The sequence below is a fragment of the Vipera berus genome, assembly GCF_964194415.1.
Source record: "Vipera berus genome assembly, chromosome: 1".
NCBI classification, from domain to species: Eukaryota; Metazoa; Chordata; class Lepidosauria; order Squamata; family Viperidae; genus Vipera; species Vipera berus.
The window spans coordinates 291,792,790-291,811,279 of record NC_138202.1 but is presented as its reverse complement, the minus strand read 5'-3'; the positions used below and the strand labels follow the sequence as shown (position 1 = coordinate 291,811,279).

The window sequence follows — 18,490 nt, the reverse complement described above, 5'->3', positions numbered from 1 at the left end:
GAGAGAAAGAAAAGAAAAGGGATTTTTAAAAAGAGGAGATGGGGAGAGAAAGGATGAAAAAGGAATTTTACACTCAGAAAGACCACTTGAAAGAAGAAAGATCATAAGAAATCAACCAACTGCAGTAGTAAACGCTGCCTTGTAAGGTTCTTAAATTTGGTTTTTACTTAGTTGGATCAAAATTAAACAGCCTTCTAGTTTATATAGAGCAAACAATACCCAATGGCTCAGGAAAATAGTGATATCTTTTCTGGCTTTCTCCAGTATGCTTCAGCTACCCAGCGTTAAAAATCCATTAGAAGGTCTCTGATATCTGTATTATATTCATAGTGAACCATCTGAACTGCTTGTCCAATTGAAGCTTCTGTGTTTCTGCCAGCGTCAACGTCCCTCCGTCCAGTGCGCTCCCACAGAGAGGGCCTCCTAAGGGTTCTGCCGTTCGGAGAATGCCGTCTGGTGGCTCCCAGAGGGAGGGCATTCTCTGTGGGCGCGCCTGACCTATGGAACCGTTTACCGGTTGAGCTCCTTCCGACGCGTTTACCGGTTGAGCTCCTTCCGACGCGACCTAAAAACATATCTGTTTGAGCAATCCGGTCTGGTCTGACGGGTTCTGTTGTAATTATTGTTTTAAGGTAACTATCTTCTGCATTTGGGCAAAATTAGGGTTTAATTTGTTTTCAATATCTGTATTTGTGCATTCTGATATTTATGTCACTGTTCACCGCCCTGAGTCCTTAGGGAGAAGGGCGGTATACAAATCAAATCAAATCAAATCAAATCAAATAAATAAATAAATAAATAAATAAATAAATAAATAAATAAATAAATAAATAAATAAATAAAAACGGAGCAAGAGTTATTGTAACTCTCCAAATCTGGAGTGCTCAGGGTGAGTTCAGGGTCCAGGGTGACAACGTAGCATTGTTAGAAGTTCTGTGCTATGCTGCTCAGTGAAGGTCCATTAGTTGGTACTAAACATATCCATTAACCGAAGATTATGGGTAAGATAAAAGGTCATGTAGTTATAGTAGTAATAAAAATAAAAAGTGTCCATTAAAAAGTTGAGCTGTAAAAACATAGGTATTTTGATAAGAATTTATTTTTATGCATTATTTAATCAAGATACACAATAGATAATACTGTGTAAATGTATAATTCTTGATATCTAAAAAAATAGCTCTATTTTGTTTATTTTTGAATCCCTGTAGGGTTTGCATATGCCCTGCAGAGCGGACCTAATGGACAGATTACAGGTAGTCCTTGACTTATGACCAAAATTGAGCCCAAAATTTTTGTTGCTAAGTGAGATATTTGTTAAATGAGTTTTGCCCAATTTTACGACCTTCCTTGCCACAGTTGTAAAGGGAATCACTGCAGTTGTTAGTAAATTAGTAATTGAATCTGGCCTCCTCATTGACTTTGCTTGTCAGAAAGTCACAAAAGCTAATCACTCTGCAACTGTCATGAATATGAATCAGTTGCCAAACTTCTGAATTTTGATCACATGACCTTGAGGATGCTGCAATGGCCGTAAGAGTGAAATTCGGTCATAAGTTACTTTTTTCAGTTCCATTGTAACTTTGAACAGTCACTAAAACAAACTGTTGTAAGTCAAAGACTATCTATATAAGATTTCAGTATGGAAAACTACACATTAGGGTCACCACCGACAATACAAACACCATCCCTTGTCACTTGTGCCTTGACTGTGATGTTCACTGGTTGATCTTGGATAAGAATCAAGATGTACAGTATGCATCTTGTTTCCAAATTTAAATATAATAACACTTTCTCTTTTGGTTAATCATCCAGCGTCAAAGGAAAGAGCACAACAATACCCCAAAATGGCAAGTCAACCAAAAATGCAAAACTTGCAAGCATATGAAGTAATGAATATAGAACATCTTATTTCAAAACCCGCACCACAATATACAAAAAGCCGTTTTCCTGACTTTTGCTTTCAAGCAAATTATATTACAGCTATAGCTTGGCAGAACAGTGTTTGAGGGGCTGCCATAAAGAAGAGGGGGGTCAACTTATTTTCCAAAATACCAGAAGGCAAGACAAGAAACAATGGATGGAAACTAATCAAGGAAAGAAGCAACCTGGAATTAAGGAGAAACTTCCTAGCAGTGAGGACAGTTAACCGGTGGAACAGCTTGCCTCCAGAAGTTGTGGGTGCTTCATCAGTGAAGGTTTTTAAGAAAAGACTGGACAACCACCTGTCTGAAATGGTATGGGGTCTTCTGCAGGGGGTTGGACTACAAGACTTCCAAGGTCCCTTCCAGGTTTATTCTGATTAACACCAAAATGTCTGCCTAGACAGCTTCTGCTCTTTTGTTTATGTTTTGTGACTTGATTTGAAAAACAGAGGTAATTTAATATTTTCCCATTTTGTTTGATTTCATACAAGTGTGTGGTGATATATGCAATTATTTTACATATATCTGTCCCCCAATGATGCATGCTGTGGATTTTTAATACGAGCAAAACTTGGGGCCTCCTCAATAATACAAAGCAAGGTACCATTACCTCTATAGTGGTAAGCTGATAAATGCTGTTCTTTAAATGTAAAAGAAAACATAGCTTAAATTCATATCCCTGTACTTCAACCTGGAATTAACATCAGCTTCAATTGCGAACATAAAATGTATTCCTTAAAACAAAACAAAAATTCTCCAGTTAAGAAGTTACAATCCATATGACCTTGGTAGCCAATCAGAAGATCTTAAAAGAAATTTATGTCTTGGTCTTTTTCATTAATATTCATATGGCAAATGAAGAGTTTATCTTAGTTGATATTTTAGAAGACAAGAAGAATATTCACAGGTGTGGGCACACATGGCTACACATAACCATGTCTTTAATCTAACAGGGACCGAGACAATTGCCAGTGACAATACTAAAGGCGGCTGCTTGTTTAAGGAAGCTTGGTTTTCAAACCACTCCTCCATCAACCGGCACATAGACCTCCCCCCTGCAAACCAGGCACTAAGGAATTGGGAAGAGGAACGACGTGCGCAATATGGAGGCAAACAGCACAAGCACTTACAGAGCGCCTCATTGTATCAAAATCAAGATTGCACAAACACACAACCACCCTGCATTGTAGAACACGGAAGAAGAGAAACAACTATTTAGAACCTCTGGTATAAGAACACGGGCAATGACTAGAGCTATGGCTATAACACATGGAACTGTCAGCAATCCACTTTTGACAACAGACACCCAGAGACAACTACATACCCCCAAAATGGATGTGCGACAACTCAAAGGAATACGACCGGCCTCAACAAACAGACCGGTGACGCACTCCATGAGCAGAGTGCAGACACCAACAGTATAAACACAATCTCCCCACCCCAGCATTTCCATCCTGACGACGTTGGCAATTAGCCAACGAAAGCTTGATCTTTTAGAAATAAAAACTGTTTTACTTATTCTTATTCTATCCCAGTGTTCGCTTAGTTTGTTAATTTTAATATGCCTGGGATTCACATTTTTAATCTTATCAAGGAATAGTTGATATTTTATAGATTTTACTTTTCAACAGATTCACAGAATATAAAATTATAATAAATGCTTATAGCAGAAAACTAGTTTGACATTAAAGCTAACAAAATTGACATTAAAGTCATTCTAAAGTAATAATGTAGCTTCATTCTGTTTAGTATGATCAATTTAGTAATTATCTTATTAACAGAATTCAGAACATAGCAAAAATGTGTCAGAATATTTGTCATTTGAAAGCCACTGAATGAAAAAAGAGTAAAGAAAATTACTTTATTTAGAACAAGACTGTACATATGGACAAGTTGTAGAAAGAATTTAGACAGGTAGAATACGAACAGCAGGGACAAATAATTATTAGTGGCCTTATAATAATGGCTAATTAAAAACATTTTTAGTGTAGATAACATTTGTTTAATGGAATTCAAAATATGTTTAATGAATAAATAGTAATCATAACTGAAGTTAGAAATAATGCTGTTAAAAAAGAATCAATTTGTGTTACCATGAAAAAAATAAATTTTAAATATGATACTAATGTCCCTATGAAATAAAATGAATTCTAGAGTTAAAAATAGTACAATAGTGCTTTGGATGTCTTGCATTTCTGTTGTTGCTGGAATCTAATTCACTATTTAAAAGATCTGAACCTTTATTTTGCAAACTATGAGAAGAATATGTAATTTTAACTATTCCTTTTTAATGTTCAGAATTTAGGAACATTTCCCCAAACTTCAATAATTGCAATTTAAATCAGATAGATCCCAGATAATTTTCTCCATATTATTTCTCTCTGGGTAGTCTTTAAGACCAAACCATCCCTTGATGTTCCAAAACCATTTAGCATTTGACACTGTGTTATATTTGAATATATCACTCACCCATTGGGGGGGAAAATAAGGAAAGATAGGAATTTTGTTCCAAGATTATGCAGTCTTTGAACATTTTGCCTTCCCTGTTCCTAATGTTAGTCTAATAATTGCACTTTGAAGGCATGTAACAGAGTTGAATATGGGCCACTTATAGTAACAACCAGCATTGATTTGCTGTCAGAGCACATAATGAATGCCAAGGTTATTGTTACACTGTTGCTAAAGTACATCTTCCTTTGAACTGCTTTCTTTCCTGTTTGTTCCTTTTATTTTATGTTAGACTATTTCCTATTCTGGACTTGAGTTTATTTTAAATTAGCACAATTCACTGCAGAGTTCATAGATGTAGTTCTAGTGGTTTAAAAATGTTCTGCTGCCTATGAAAGATACCAAAACAATGTTATTATCCTGGTAATTTACAATATTTACTGTAGTGATATCAGATTCTAATTCTACTGAAATTCTACTGAAATCCTCCTCCTCCTGCTCCTCCTTCTCCTCATCCCCAATGAGGCGCACTACCTTGACATGGCTGTGGGGTTTTTGTGCTCTGAGGAAGATGAGAGTTATGACACACAGTTCAGCGATACATTACTGGACAGGTCTTATCAGAGGAAGCAGATGAAGTGCCTCTTCCACAGACTGCCACTCAGAAAGAGTATGCTGTGGATCACGTCAGTTAAATTTATTTATTTAATTTTTATTTTAATTCCATTTATATCCCGCCCTTCTCCGAAGACTCAGGGCGGCTTACAAGCTTAGCAGTAGCCTTCATTCTATGTATATGCCTGCTTTCACCCCCCCAAGCGGCATTATTACAAAGTCAGCTTATTGCCCCCAACAATCTGGGTCCTCATTTTACCTACCTCGGAAGGATGGAAGGCTGAGTCAACCTTGAGCCTGGTGGGATGCGAACCTTCACTAATTGCAGGCAGCTGGTGTTACTTAAGGAGGCATTAGCCCACTGCTCCACCAAGGCTCTGACAGGATTTCCACTGACAGGATTCAGGAAGAAAGTCCTCTTTGTTGTTGCCCCACCCATTGGGACATCTTACGTCCAGAGTGAGTAAGGTCCCCCACTCTTCTGGACTGCAATGGTTGTAAGTGTGAGTGATTCTGGTAACCAGTACATGTAAAACAGTGTGTGTAAATACTTCCCCTACAAAGACTTGATGCAGTTTGCATGGATGTCTCAAGGAGAGAATACTGCAGAATTGAAAACAAGGTACCGTCCCTCATTCTTCTACAGGTACTCCTTGACTTACTCCCACAACTGGGACTGGGACTTCTTTCACTAAGCAATGTAGTCATTAAGTGAGGTATGCCTGATTTTATCACTTTTGGCCACAATTGTTAAGAAAATCACATAGTCATTAAGTGAATCCAGGTTTCCCTCATTGACTTTGCTTGTCAGAAGCTGCCTGGGGAGGTTGTAAATGATCATCTCCTGAGCCCAGGACACTACAGCCATCATAAATACATTCTGTTTGTCAAATGCCCAAATTTTGATAAAGTGACCATGGGAGGCTGCGACAATTGTAAGTGTGAGGACTGGTCATATGTCACTTTTTCACCACCATTGTAACTGTGAACAATTGTTAATGGTCATAATTAGAGGACTACCTGTACATGTTTTACAGTGAACTCTTTTTCTGTTGTCCCTTAATTCTTAATCAATTTCAATAGTCAATAATTATATTCTTAGCTACAATATATTCTTAACTGCTGACATGAGAGTCATCAAGTTTCATTGTAGTGCTTGTTGCTTATGACCATATGGGGTTAAATCTGAACTGGGATGAGAATCATGGTCAGTGATGAGCCACTCATGGTACTTTCTCCCAGGACCTAGGGTGTGAGAGCCAGTTAAACTAGTAGCAGCACTATATTCCTTCACTCTATCTAGGTATATCCGAAATATATTTGAAGGCTTAATCCTTTTACTATGTATGTCAGCCTCTTTTTACTTTTCTGAGATAGCCTTAAGATTCTAGTCTTTTGGGAGCTGAACTTAAGTATGTCATTAACAAATTAAACTGTCCCCATGCTATCTTCTATTTGAAGTTCAGTGGGACCCAGCTGTCTGGACATTCATTTTTATTTCTCCTCCCAGAGAATACAAAGAGGTTGTTAGCATATGTCCCATGCAAAAGAATATTCAAATAATTTTACAAACATTGTTACAGAAAATAATACCAGGCAGCTATTTTAAGTGTCAGATTTAAAGCTAATGGAAAGCCACTAAGCCCATGTGTGGAACAAGTACATAAATCAGCCCAATAAAACAGCTTTGTAAATATTTATGTTCTCTGTACACCCCATTTCATGCTTGCTTCCTTTACCTTCACCTCTTGAATTTCCTGTTTTTAGATTATACCTATGACTGGCTTTAGTTGTCTACCTGACATTGCTTAATTAGTTACTACTTCCTTTGGTATCGTTTACCTTAACCCTAAATCTTTACAGACCTTAGGAGTTGGATGCAATTTTTAAACAAGTCTTAGTAGGTCTGATGTGGGAGGACTCTGCATGATCAATTTCCTGCCTGAGAGAGAATGGCCGGGCAGCCTGGCAAAAGGCCAATCAGCACTATTGGTGAAAGAGCTCACCTTGTTGACTTTCCTGACATCAGTTATTTCAAGTGGCTTTACGCTCAGTGGCCCAGGTTGACAGCCATTCTTGTTTCTCTGATGCATGGGAATAGTAGCATTTATGGGGACATTTGATATTTGAATGGAGGTCTGGCAGACTCTTAAACAAGGAGAAGACCATTTGGGGAATGGTGACATCAGGTTTGATTTTAAATTATTGGTACGCATACTTCTCACCTGTGAAAAAGTTGGCAAACCATGCTTTGCTTTGCCTGCTTGTTCAGAATAATGTAATCTGTCTAAAATATCTGCTTCTGCCAGAAAACAACAGATGCCTGAACTTGGATTTTGTCAGTTATTTGGGGCTTATACTTCCTAACATGTGACTCATAAAATATGCATATGTAGTGACTAAGGGGAAATAATTGGTTAAAAACAATGGTTAAAAAGACACATTGGACATGACTACTGTTATTTGTAGGACTAGTCAACATGTTTCCAACAGTGTTCAGGAATCCTAATAGCATCACTGCTTTTATTGTGTTCCCACTAAGTACAGAAGGCTAAAAATGTATTACTTGCTGTACACCAGTTATTGAATTCATATTTGAGGAAAGAAGAAAGACTTTATAGTCCACATCCATCTATGAGGTTTCTTGGACCTTATGGTTTTCACTAGGACTGGGAAAGCCTGTGATTAATTATTTCCTGTGCATGTTTCTCTATGTGCACGTCTCTTTTTAATGGGCAAAATCAGTGCCTTCCCCTTAAGAATGAAGAATTTTTCCCTTTAATCTTCACCTCTCCACCCCCAATTGGCTAAACATTTCAGTCCCACCCATTCCATGGATATCATCCCTTGCAGTCAGATTCTCTACACTTTTCAGCCAGGGAATCCAATTATTAATAGATTTTAAGAAAAGTGCATCTTTCACCAAAAACATTATTCTCCTCCTTTACTGAAAGCATCTTTCCTGCGCATCTCACAGTGTACTGTAAGCCATTGCCATAATTCCCAGAAATTGTGGCTGGAGGATGCCAGGATAGGAAAGCCTGGTTTTGATAAGGCAAATGAATTTCCCTTTAGTCACTACATATTTTATGAGTCACATGTTAGGAAGTATAAGTCCCAAATAACCCACAAAATCAAAGCTCAGGCAGCTTCTGAGAATATGAAGGTTCAGGTCCTACACTGAAAGATTCCGAGTGAAAAACGGCATTGCCCCCATGGTAGTAAGACTGAATGCGGCTTCCGGTTTGCCATCGCGGACACTGGAAGGCAAGCTCCGTCTTCTGCATTCGGTTTCATTCTGCTGGGGGACCCTGGAAAGGGTCAAAAGTCACCCTGTAGGGGCAACGAGAAAGCAGGGGACCCCTGCTTGATTGCGGGAGGGCGGCAGCCCTTCTGCTTGATCCGGGGTAGCCCTCCAAATCGGTGGAGGAAAGACCGGCCATAAACAATATGGCTTGTCACTACGCTGCAGACAGCCAAAGTCAAACTTACCACCAGGCACTTCTAAAGCAACATGGATGAAACTGGATGAGATCCGATCTTCCCTCTAAGATCCTAAGTATTTTTCTTCCTGTAAAAGCTGCCCAAAGTATCTTTCCCCCTGTGAGGAGAGAGGGAAGGGAATTTCTATCCCACCCTCTAAGAATAGCGGTGACTGATTACCCAGGGGAGTTAAAGCACTAAAAGAATAATTTAATTTAATTTAATTTAATTTAATTTAATTTAATTTAATTTAATTTAATTTAATTTAATTTAATTTAATATTTGCATTTGTATACCGCCCTTTCCCTGAGGACTCAGGGCGGTTTACAGGGAATTAAAAATCAAAACATACAAAAGTTAAAACCAATTTAAAAAGCATTAAATTCACCCTGTACATTAAAACCCCAGTTAAAATTTTCTCCTCAGCCTGGGCCCGAGAGCTCAAAGAGCCAGGTCTTCAGGCCCCGGCGGAATGATCGGAGGTCGGGAGCAGTCCTCAGCTCTACTGGCAGCTGGTTCCAGAGGGCAGGCGCTCCCACTGAGAAGGCCCTATCCCTGGGTGTCACCCGCCGGCAATCTCTCACCGGCGGAACCCTGAGCAGACCCTCCCTGTGGGAGCGCACTGGGCGAAGGGCGTTTGATGCCGGCAGCAGGTGTTCCCTCAAATAACCCGGACCCAGGCCATGTAGGGCTTTATAGGTGATAACCAGCACCTTGAATTTCTTTAACCAGCACCTTGAATAACTTTAATCTAATTGGATTTATATGTTTCTGAAACTTGGGGACCAAAAGTTTTCTTATTTTCACTGAAGACTTTTGTTTTTATCTATAAAAAAGAAATAAAATTGGAAAAAGGACTATAAAAATTTTGGACTTAAAAAAACTAAGGGGCATCGGTGACATCGTGTGGTGATGCTTGGTATTACAACTTGTTATTGCCTAAAGGAGACTTGGCTTGAAGCCCAGACTACAGATAAGACACTTAACTTTGATAAACACCACCTGTGAGAAGTTCAGCTGTAAAGACAACTTCTGGGTGGCATGGCTAGCCTCCTTGAACTATGAATGTAAACCTTTATAGATTTTTAGAGCTGTGTGTGGGGAATTGCCTTCCTACTTTTTTATCTGAGGAATACTGGTCATTATTTGAGATGATGAAATACCTTGAATTATAAAATCTTACTTGACAAACGACTTTTACTATAAAGACTACTTACAAACACGTGAAATAGAGATCCCATACCCAGCTATAAAATTATTTTCATCGTCTGATTTCAAAGTCCTCAACTTAATGCACCATTAAGAGAAGATGGATGGAGATAAGGAAAAGATTCTTTCCATGTTGAAAGCAATACATGAAACCATCCTTTCAGCTTGTGATGAAATAAGATGTTACAGAAAAGAACAATATGTCAGCTTAGATATGCAAACTCAAATTCCGACTACAACTAAAGAGCTAACAACGAAGAAGGTAACAGAAGAAGTGGAACAATCAAATACTAAGACAGAGGACTCAATTGACCAACAAATACAGTCAATGGAATATCCAGAAAAGGGACTGACAATACTGAAAATGAAAAAGACTTTCTATGTACATCAGAAGAAATTTGAGGAGCAAGAAGAACAGATTGAATGGAAGATACACTTCCCAGGACAATTATGGGGATTTGGAATAATAGGGAGATGATTTAAGGAATACAAATGGGCTAGCTCTTCCAAAAAAATGGCAACTAAATGGTCTCTCTTATTCTAAACAATATATATAATAATAGAGGGAGTTATATTTGATGATTTAAAAGTGTTGACATGGAAGGCTAGTTGGCAAAGAAACAAAGCCAGAATAAAGCTGAAGAAAATTGGGGTTTTGATTTATCACAGGGAATTTCATATTACTAATTAGAGGGCCAAAGGGAGAAGTTGAGATAAGAGAAATTTTGGTCATTAAATTTAAAACATTTGGAAATTAGTTGAAAATAAGGATACTATTTGTTTAATACTTAAAAATTAGACCCAAAAGAAAAAAAATATTATGAATATGTTTGATTTATTGATTAACTCAGATAATATATATAATGGACTTTGATTTATTAAAGGGGATACTATATTATTAATTAGATGATGTAAGATGGGGGGGAAATAGATAACTTTTAGGAAATAGAACAAGATTATACCCAAATAGATAAGATGTGTATTCTGAATAGTAGATTTTGTTATGAATTGAGATAAAGGAAACTGGTTACCTAAATCCTGGAAATTATAAATATCAAATGTTAAATTTGAATTTTTGTTGTTGTTAGTTGCGAAGTCGTGTCCGACCCATCGCGACCCTATGGACAATGTTCCTCCAGGCCTTCCTGTCCTTTACCATCTTCTGGAGTCCATTTAAGCTCACGCCTACTGCTTCAGTGACTCCATCCAGCCACCTCATTCTCTGTCGTCCCCTTCTTCTATTGCCCTCAGTCTTTCCCAGCATTAGGCTCTTCTCCAGTGTGTCCTTCCTTCTCATTAGGTGGCCAAAGTATTTGAGTTTTAGCTTCAGGATCTTGCCTTCTAAAGAGCAGTCAGGGTTGATCTCCTCTAGGACTGACTGGTTTGATCGCCTTGCAGTCCAAGGGACTCGCAGGAGTCTTCTCCAGCACCATAGTTCAAAGGCTTCAATTCTTTGGCGCTCAGCCTTTCTTATGGTCCAGCTTTCACTGCCATACATTGCAACTGGGAAGAACATAGCCTTGACTATATACACTTTTGTTGACAGGGTGATGTCTCTGCTTTTTAGTGTGCTGTCTAGATTTGCCATGGCTTTCCTCCCCAGGAGCAAGCGTCTTTTAATTTCTTGGCTACAGTCCCCATCTGCAGTGATCTTGGAGCCCAGGAAAATAAAATCTGTCACTACCTCCATTTCTTCCCCATCTATTTGCCAGGAATTGAGAGGGCCAGATGCCATGATCTTGGTTTTCTTAATGTTTAGTTTCAACCCAAGTTTTGCACTCTCCTTCTTCACCTGCAACACGAGGCTCTTTAGTTCCTCTTCACTTTCTGCCATTAGAGTAGTATCATCTGCATATCTTAGGTTGTTGATGTTTCTTCCGGCAATCTTAATTCCAACTTTTGATTCATCTAGCCCTGCCTTTCTCATGATGTGCTCTGCATATAAGTTAAATAGGCAAGGCGACAGTATACAGCCTTGCCGGACTCCTTTCCCAATTTTGAACCAATCAGTGGTTCCGTGTCCAGTTCTCACTGTTGCTTCTTGGCCTGCATATAGGTTTCTCAAGAGACAAATAAGATGGTCTGGTATGCCCATCTCTTTAAGGACTTGCCACAGTTTGTTATGATCCACACAATCAAAGGCTTTAGCATAGTCAATGAAGCAAAAGTAGATGTTTTTCTGGAACTCTCTAGCTTTCTCCATGATCCAGCGTATGTTAGCAATTTGATCTCTAGTTCCTCTGCCTCTTCGAAATCCTGCCTGTACTACTGGTAGTTCTCGATCCACATACTGCTGGAGTCTAGCTTGTAGAATTTTAAGCATAACTTTACAAGCATGAGAAATGAGTGCAATGGTGCGATAGTTTGAACATTCTTTGGCACTGCCTTTCTTTGGAATTGGAATGTAAACTGATCTTTTCCAATCCTGTGGCCACTGTTGAGTTTTCCAAATTTGCTGGCAAATTGAGTGTAGCACTTTTACTGCATCGTCTTTTAAGATTTTGAATAGCTCAGCTGGAATACTGTCACCTCCACTAGCTTTGTTGTTGCTCAGCTTTTCTAAGGCCCACTTCACTTCACATTCTAGGATGTCTGGCTCGAGGTCAGTGACCAACTCATTGTGATTATCAGGGACGTTAAGCTCATTCTTGTATAGTTCTTCTGTGTAATTTTGCCACCTCTTCTTAATCTCTTCTGCCTCTGTTAGGTCCCTGCCATTTTGGTCCTTTATCATGCCCATTTTTGCATTAAACATTCCCTTCATCTCTCCAATTTTCTTGAAAAGATCTCTGGTCCTCCCTATTCTATTGTTTTCTTCTATTTCTTTGCATTGTTCATTTAAGAAGGCATTCTTATCTCTTCTAGCTATTCTTTGGAATTCTGCATTTAATTGGGCATATCTTTCTTTTTCTCCCTTGCCTTTCGCTTCCCTCCTTTCCTCAGCTATTTGCAGAGCTTCCTCAGACAGCTATTTTGCTTTCTTGCATTTCTTTTTCTTTGGGATGGTTTTGGTTGCTACCTGTTGTACAATGTTGCGAACCTCTGTCCATAGTTCTTCAGGCACTCTGTCTATCAGATCTAATTCCTTAAATCTATTTTTCACCTCTACTGTATATTGAACAGGGATATGATTTAATTCATACCTGACTGGCCTAGCGCTTTTCCCTACTTTCTTTAATTTAAGCCTAAACTTTGCAACAAGAAGCTCATGGTCTGAGCCACAGTCAGCTCCTGGTCTTGTTTTTACTGACTGTATAGAGCTTCTCCATCTTTGGCTGCAGAGCATATAGTCAATCTGATTTCTGTGTTGACCGTCTGGTGATGTCCATGTGTAAAGCCGTCTCTTGGGTTGTTGGAAAAGAGTGTTTGCTATGACCATCGTATTGACAAAATTCTATCAGCCTGTGCCCTGCTTCATTTTGTACTCCAAGGCCAAACTTGCCTGTTATTCCAGTTATCTTTTGGCTTCCTACTTTAGCATTCCAATCTCCCATGATGATAAGGACATCATTTGGGGGTGTTAGTTCTATAAGGTGCTGTAGGGCTTCATAGAACCGGTCAATTTCATCCTCTTCAGCACTGGTGGTTGGGGCATAGACTTGGACTACTGTGATATTGAATGGTTTGCCTTGGATTCGAACTGAGATCATTCTGTCATTTTGAGGGTTGTATCCCAGTATTGCTTTTCCTACTCTTTTATTGACTATGAAGGCTACTCCATTTCTTCTGAGGGATTCTTGCCCGCAGTAGTATACCTGATGGTCATCTGAATTAAATTCACCCATTCCTGTCCATTTTAGTTCGCTGATACCTAAGATGTTGATGTTTAGTCTTGTCATCTCTTGTTTGACCACGTCCAGCTTTCCTTGATTCATGGATCTTACATTCCAGGTTCCTATGGAGAAAGAATCTTTACAGCATCGGATTTTCCCTTCACCACCAGACATATCCATAGCTGAGCGTCCTTTCGGCTTTGGCCCAGTCGCTTCATTCTTTCTGGCGCTACTAGTACTAGCCCTCTGCTCTTCCCCAGTAGCATATTGGACGCCTTCCGACCTGAGGGGCTCATCTTCCAGCGTCATATCGTTTTGCCTTTTGGTACTGTCCATAGGGTTTTCATGGCAAAGATACTGGAGTGGGTTGCCATTTCCTTCTCCAGTGGATCACGTTTTGTCAGAACTCTCTGCTATGACCTTTCCGTCTTGGGTGGCCCTGCACGGCATAGCTCATAGCTTCATTGAATTACGCAAGCCCCTTCGCCACGACAAGGCAGTAATCCATGAAGGGGTAAATTTGAATATTGATGGGAAACTAAAAATTGGGAAAAACCAATAACAGGACATTGATTGAATGTAAAGATTGAATGTAAAAGTAATTAAGATATGTATAAGCTAAAACTTTATTGAAAAATGTAATAATGGTGTTTTTATTTAGTTGATATAAATAAATAAAAAATAAAAAAATAATAAGAACTGTATTAGCTTAAATATGAGATAGTAGATATTAAGGGAAAAAGAGAGGAAATATTTGAGGTTGTAGTTTGAGATTTGTACTAAAGATTTTTGTAGGTTACTGAACTATTGATTAACCCAGCCACCACGTTGCTTTTTAAATAGCTAAATGTAAAATTAGAAAATTAATAAAAAAATATTATTTAAAAAAAAGACTGAATGCTGCTTTGCTGGCTATTGCATTGTCTCAGGAAGGTGGGGGAAATAATCCTACCGTTGTCACTTTCTAACCGGATAACATAAGAACTGTTCCAAGACTGAAAATAATGCTTTGTTAACAACCCCTCAGTATTTCACACACCTCGACACTGGCTAATTTCCCCATAATACCTCATTAAAATTCACAGTGGCTTTGTAGTCCTACTCTAATGGCTCTCCACTAAGGTAGGAATGGTGAAAGTGAGAATTGACAAATGGGTATAATTTTCTTCCTGCCCTTCTTTTCAGTTTTTATTATTCCCGCTTCCATCCTTTGAGGGCTATCCAGATGATGAGAGTGGCCAAGTTGCAGTTCCACCAGGACATGTGCTCCCAGGCCCTTGAAACCCTGAAACAGGTCAGTTTTGCTCATTGGTACTATAGTCTCTTTCCTCCTAATTGTTTCTACAACCTCCTTGCTCACCTCGCTTTCCAAATGTCAGTCAGCAAGCGCTCTCCTACTTTTTTACATCTAAACCAGCCCCGGAGGCAATGGCTACAAAGTGAGCTGCTTACAGTTTCCAGGAGAGACTTACTTTAATAGCAGTGGTTGGTAATTACTATTCAGTATCCGAGGGGGTTATCATTAATCACCCCAAACCTTGAATGGCAAATAGCTATTAAGTTGGATGAACGAGAGACTGCTTCAGTACCTTAATCTGCTTCTCCTTTTTAAATATTGATCATGTTCTGCATCTCACTGAATGGGGAAGGCAGTGGAAATAGTATTGGAAATGCTTCCTTTGATCATAAACTAGTGAGAATTCTGAAATTCACCTGAAATATTTGGGATGGAATGCTGATGAAAAAGAGGACAATCAAACTCTGAGTACATTAAGTCATGAACACGTTTAATTCAGCGCTGACCACTGCAAAGATCTGATCAGAGGAAGTTTCTTCATATGAATAATTTGTAAGCCAGTTCAGAATAGCAATACATTTTATATGCATAATCTGCTCATCATTATTGAAAGGAAATACATTAGTAACTAACTTGTTTCTGAAAGCAGTACATGTTTTCCATTATTTATTTTGTTAACCATTCAGCTCAATAGCAGTCTGAAACCAAATCTGTAAAAGTACTTAAATAAAATAATTTCCTGTGGAATAATAAGTTACTAAAGATAATTAAATCTATTACCTTGTTTAAACTTTAAAACACATTTGGGGAGACAAAAAATAAGGTTTTAGTTATGTGGCATAAAGCAAGTTGGTTGCACATGAATGGTGTCCTATATATAGACGTTCATTGCATGCAGACCTGAACCTGTTTCAGCTGCCTGCTCCTTATTTGGAGTTTCTTCTAAATTTGTGATAGATTTATAAAATGCACAAGACCTTCTGGAAAAGTCACTGTATATATAAAAAATATTTGCTCGAGTTACATAGCTTTGTGACAGCTGCCTTATGTAATTCCCCAACTGATTCTTTGTAAAGTTTCACATATTGTAGTTTAAGTTCCAGTTTCTTGTTTAAGGATGTAAAAAGAAAGTTTCTAAAATTCAACGAATCTATTATAATGCTTTATCTGAGATTGAACACCGATTGTTATCAGATTTTTTTTATGCTTCTGTCTTATTTGTTAGGCTTCTGGCCTTTCACTGAGCTTAAGATGGTGTGTGTCTTCTGCCCATTACAAATAATCATTTAAGAATTAGCATTAAGTCATACACTTCTTATATGAACATATGTGTATGTGCACACACACCCAGATGTGCACATGTAAATACACGTTTTATTTGAAGTGATTGCCAAAGTGGTATAGTGGTTAAGATGCTAGACTACTAATTGTGAGACTAAAATTCCAATATGACCTTGGCCACAGATGCCAGTTTGATGGCTTTGGACTGCTCTCTCTTCTCAACCCTAGATTGGAAAGTCCAAAGATCTGTCTACTAACCTGCACTGGACCATCATGAAAGAACCTTCAGTGAAGATGCCTTCATGCTTTAGTATATTGATTCAGGATAGTAGTAGTAATAACACTAACAATAATAGCATTGCTGAAAGCTGATTTTGAGGTGCTACTATCTGTGATAAAATGTTGTAATTAAAAATAAAGTTTTCAGTTAATTTCATGTTATTTCATAACTCTTATTTCGTTCACATTTAATTGATTTTGACATCTAGTAGCTTCATTTGATAGAATTGTTGAATTCCTAAGTCTGACGTGGTATTATTAAGTGATCATTTCACTGCATCCCTGGAGGATATCCATCCATGTCAATGTTGTAATCTAGTTTTGCCTGTAATTAGAGAAATAGATTCCTAGCATACCTTCTGGAGATTAAACTTGAGTTAATCTTCATAAGTCCTACACTAAACTGCAACCTCCAAAGACTCCTATAACTAAAGATATTTTAATTGTATTTTTTCAAACTTGGTGATCCAGAATAGACAAAGGGCAGATTTTATGTTTCAATACTAGTAGGACTCAACAACAACAACAAAAACCTTCTGCAAAGTATACAGAAAAATTGAGGAAATCAGGAAGAAGTCTAGCTTCCAAGAATTTTATATCACACAATATGCCAAGACTACTATAAATGATTGGAAATCTGTAAGAATGCAGTAAGTTCTCTGCTGAGACATTAAGCTCTTACCCCAAAGCATGTATAGTCCATCTATATCAGTTCCCTGCTATAAAGGGACATAACCCAAATGTATCTGCTCCAGAATCACAGGCAGCTCTTTCCAAATAGATTCCATTTGAACTGGTTCCTTCCAGCTTGCCCTATGCATTATTTATTATATATGTGATGTAAATAACATGAGTGTGGCCTTTCTTTGCATCTCTAAGAAGCCTTCATGTAATTGAGGGATAAAGGAGAAACTTAAACTATTTCCTCAATATCCTGGCCTTTGCTTTGTAGCCCATTAGCATGATGGACCTTGCTCTCTCCTTTCATCATGACTGAGCAGCAGAGAGGCATATTTGCATACCACTACATGTGTCTCTGATGTTAGGTATCCTGTCCAATCCAAATGCAAATTAGACATAAATGAATGCGCTGGGCTTTTACTTACACTTCCTTATCTATTACTTAATGAGTTTTATATTCTTGGGGAGAAAAGCTGTGTGGCTTTTGATGCTATACTGAGTATCCTATTTGTTTGCTCAGGGTAGCTCATAGTTAAGTTCTTTCCTTGTTTGGCACTGTTGTTTCTATAGATCTGAATGCTAAATGAAACCTTTTTCAGACCATGGAGGAAAACAAGGCAGGATCAGTTCCATAATGCTGCTCTTATACTACTAAGCTGAATTATCTTGAAAGGTGCACATATGTTTTCTGTTTAAATTAAACATATCCCAAAGCACATGGCATATTAAAATGTATAGAAGCCAAGCAAACGAGCTTCAAGAGCAGCAAATTCCATAGCAATCTGGATAAACTAGTAGAAAAGAGGTTGCATTGTTATGGAATATATGAAGAGACAAGGTGAAGTGACAATCTACACTAGCGAAGTTGCAAATTGTTTTTTAGAAATAAAATATTCCAGATGGAGATATTTAGAGGCATACCATCAAGGATAAAAGAATTTTTTTTTCTGTTTTTCTTCTTCATTTCAGGCTTATGATATTATGAAAGTGACTCATGGGATAGAGCATAGCCTCATGCAGGACCTGATGATACTTAAAGAAGAGTGGGAAGCTGGCATGATATTAAAATAAAGACATTCCATTAAATGGGGAAGTTCTTACTTCTGAATAAATATACCTATAATTGTGTAGTTAATGTGTCTTTCCAACACTAAGTGCTCAGTCTCGCATTCTTGTCCAATTTTATCCACCTTGTCTAACAAATTTTATATTCATTTATTTTGGGAAAATAGGCTAGTTCTTACCAGATGGAAGAAATTACCGACACAATTCCCATTCTGAGCAATGTTCTGTCTAGATTTGACTTGAAGCAAATCTCCAGGGGTGCAGAGATTCTTATAACAGAATTTCTTGGATGGAACAACCCTGTGACTGAACTTGACATTGTACATGACTAGAAACTGAATCTTAGCTTCCGAAGAATATGCAACCCATCCTTGAAACTGCAGTGTAAATGCATGTTCTGAAGGCAGATACTGCTTGCTTTAAACAAGAACATTGCT

At 38.2% G+C, this 18,490-nt stretch overlaps 1 protein-coding gene across 1 annotated transcript in view; it reads left to right on the top strand.

Moving 5' to 3' along the window:
* SMYD3 (SET and MYND domain containing 3) overlaps positions 1 to 18,059 on the top strand; it is a gene marked incomplete at its 3' end in the record, with an annotated part of 341,649 nt that extends 323,590 nt beyond the window's left edge. The window contains exons 11-12 of the mRNA XM_081344492.1: positions 14,636 to 14,744; positions 17,958 to 18,059. Coding sequence (XP_081200618.1) covers positions 14,636 to 14,744; positions 17,958 to 18,059 — 211 coding nt within the window. The remainder of the gene's footprint in view (positions 1 to 14,635; positions 14,745 to 17,957) is intronic.
* Between the last annotated feature and the right edge of the window lie 431 nt (positions 18,060 to 18,490).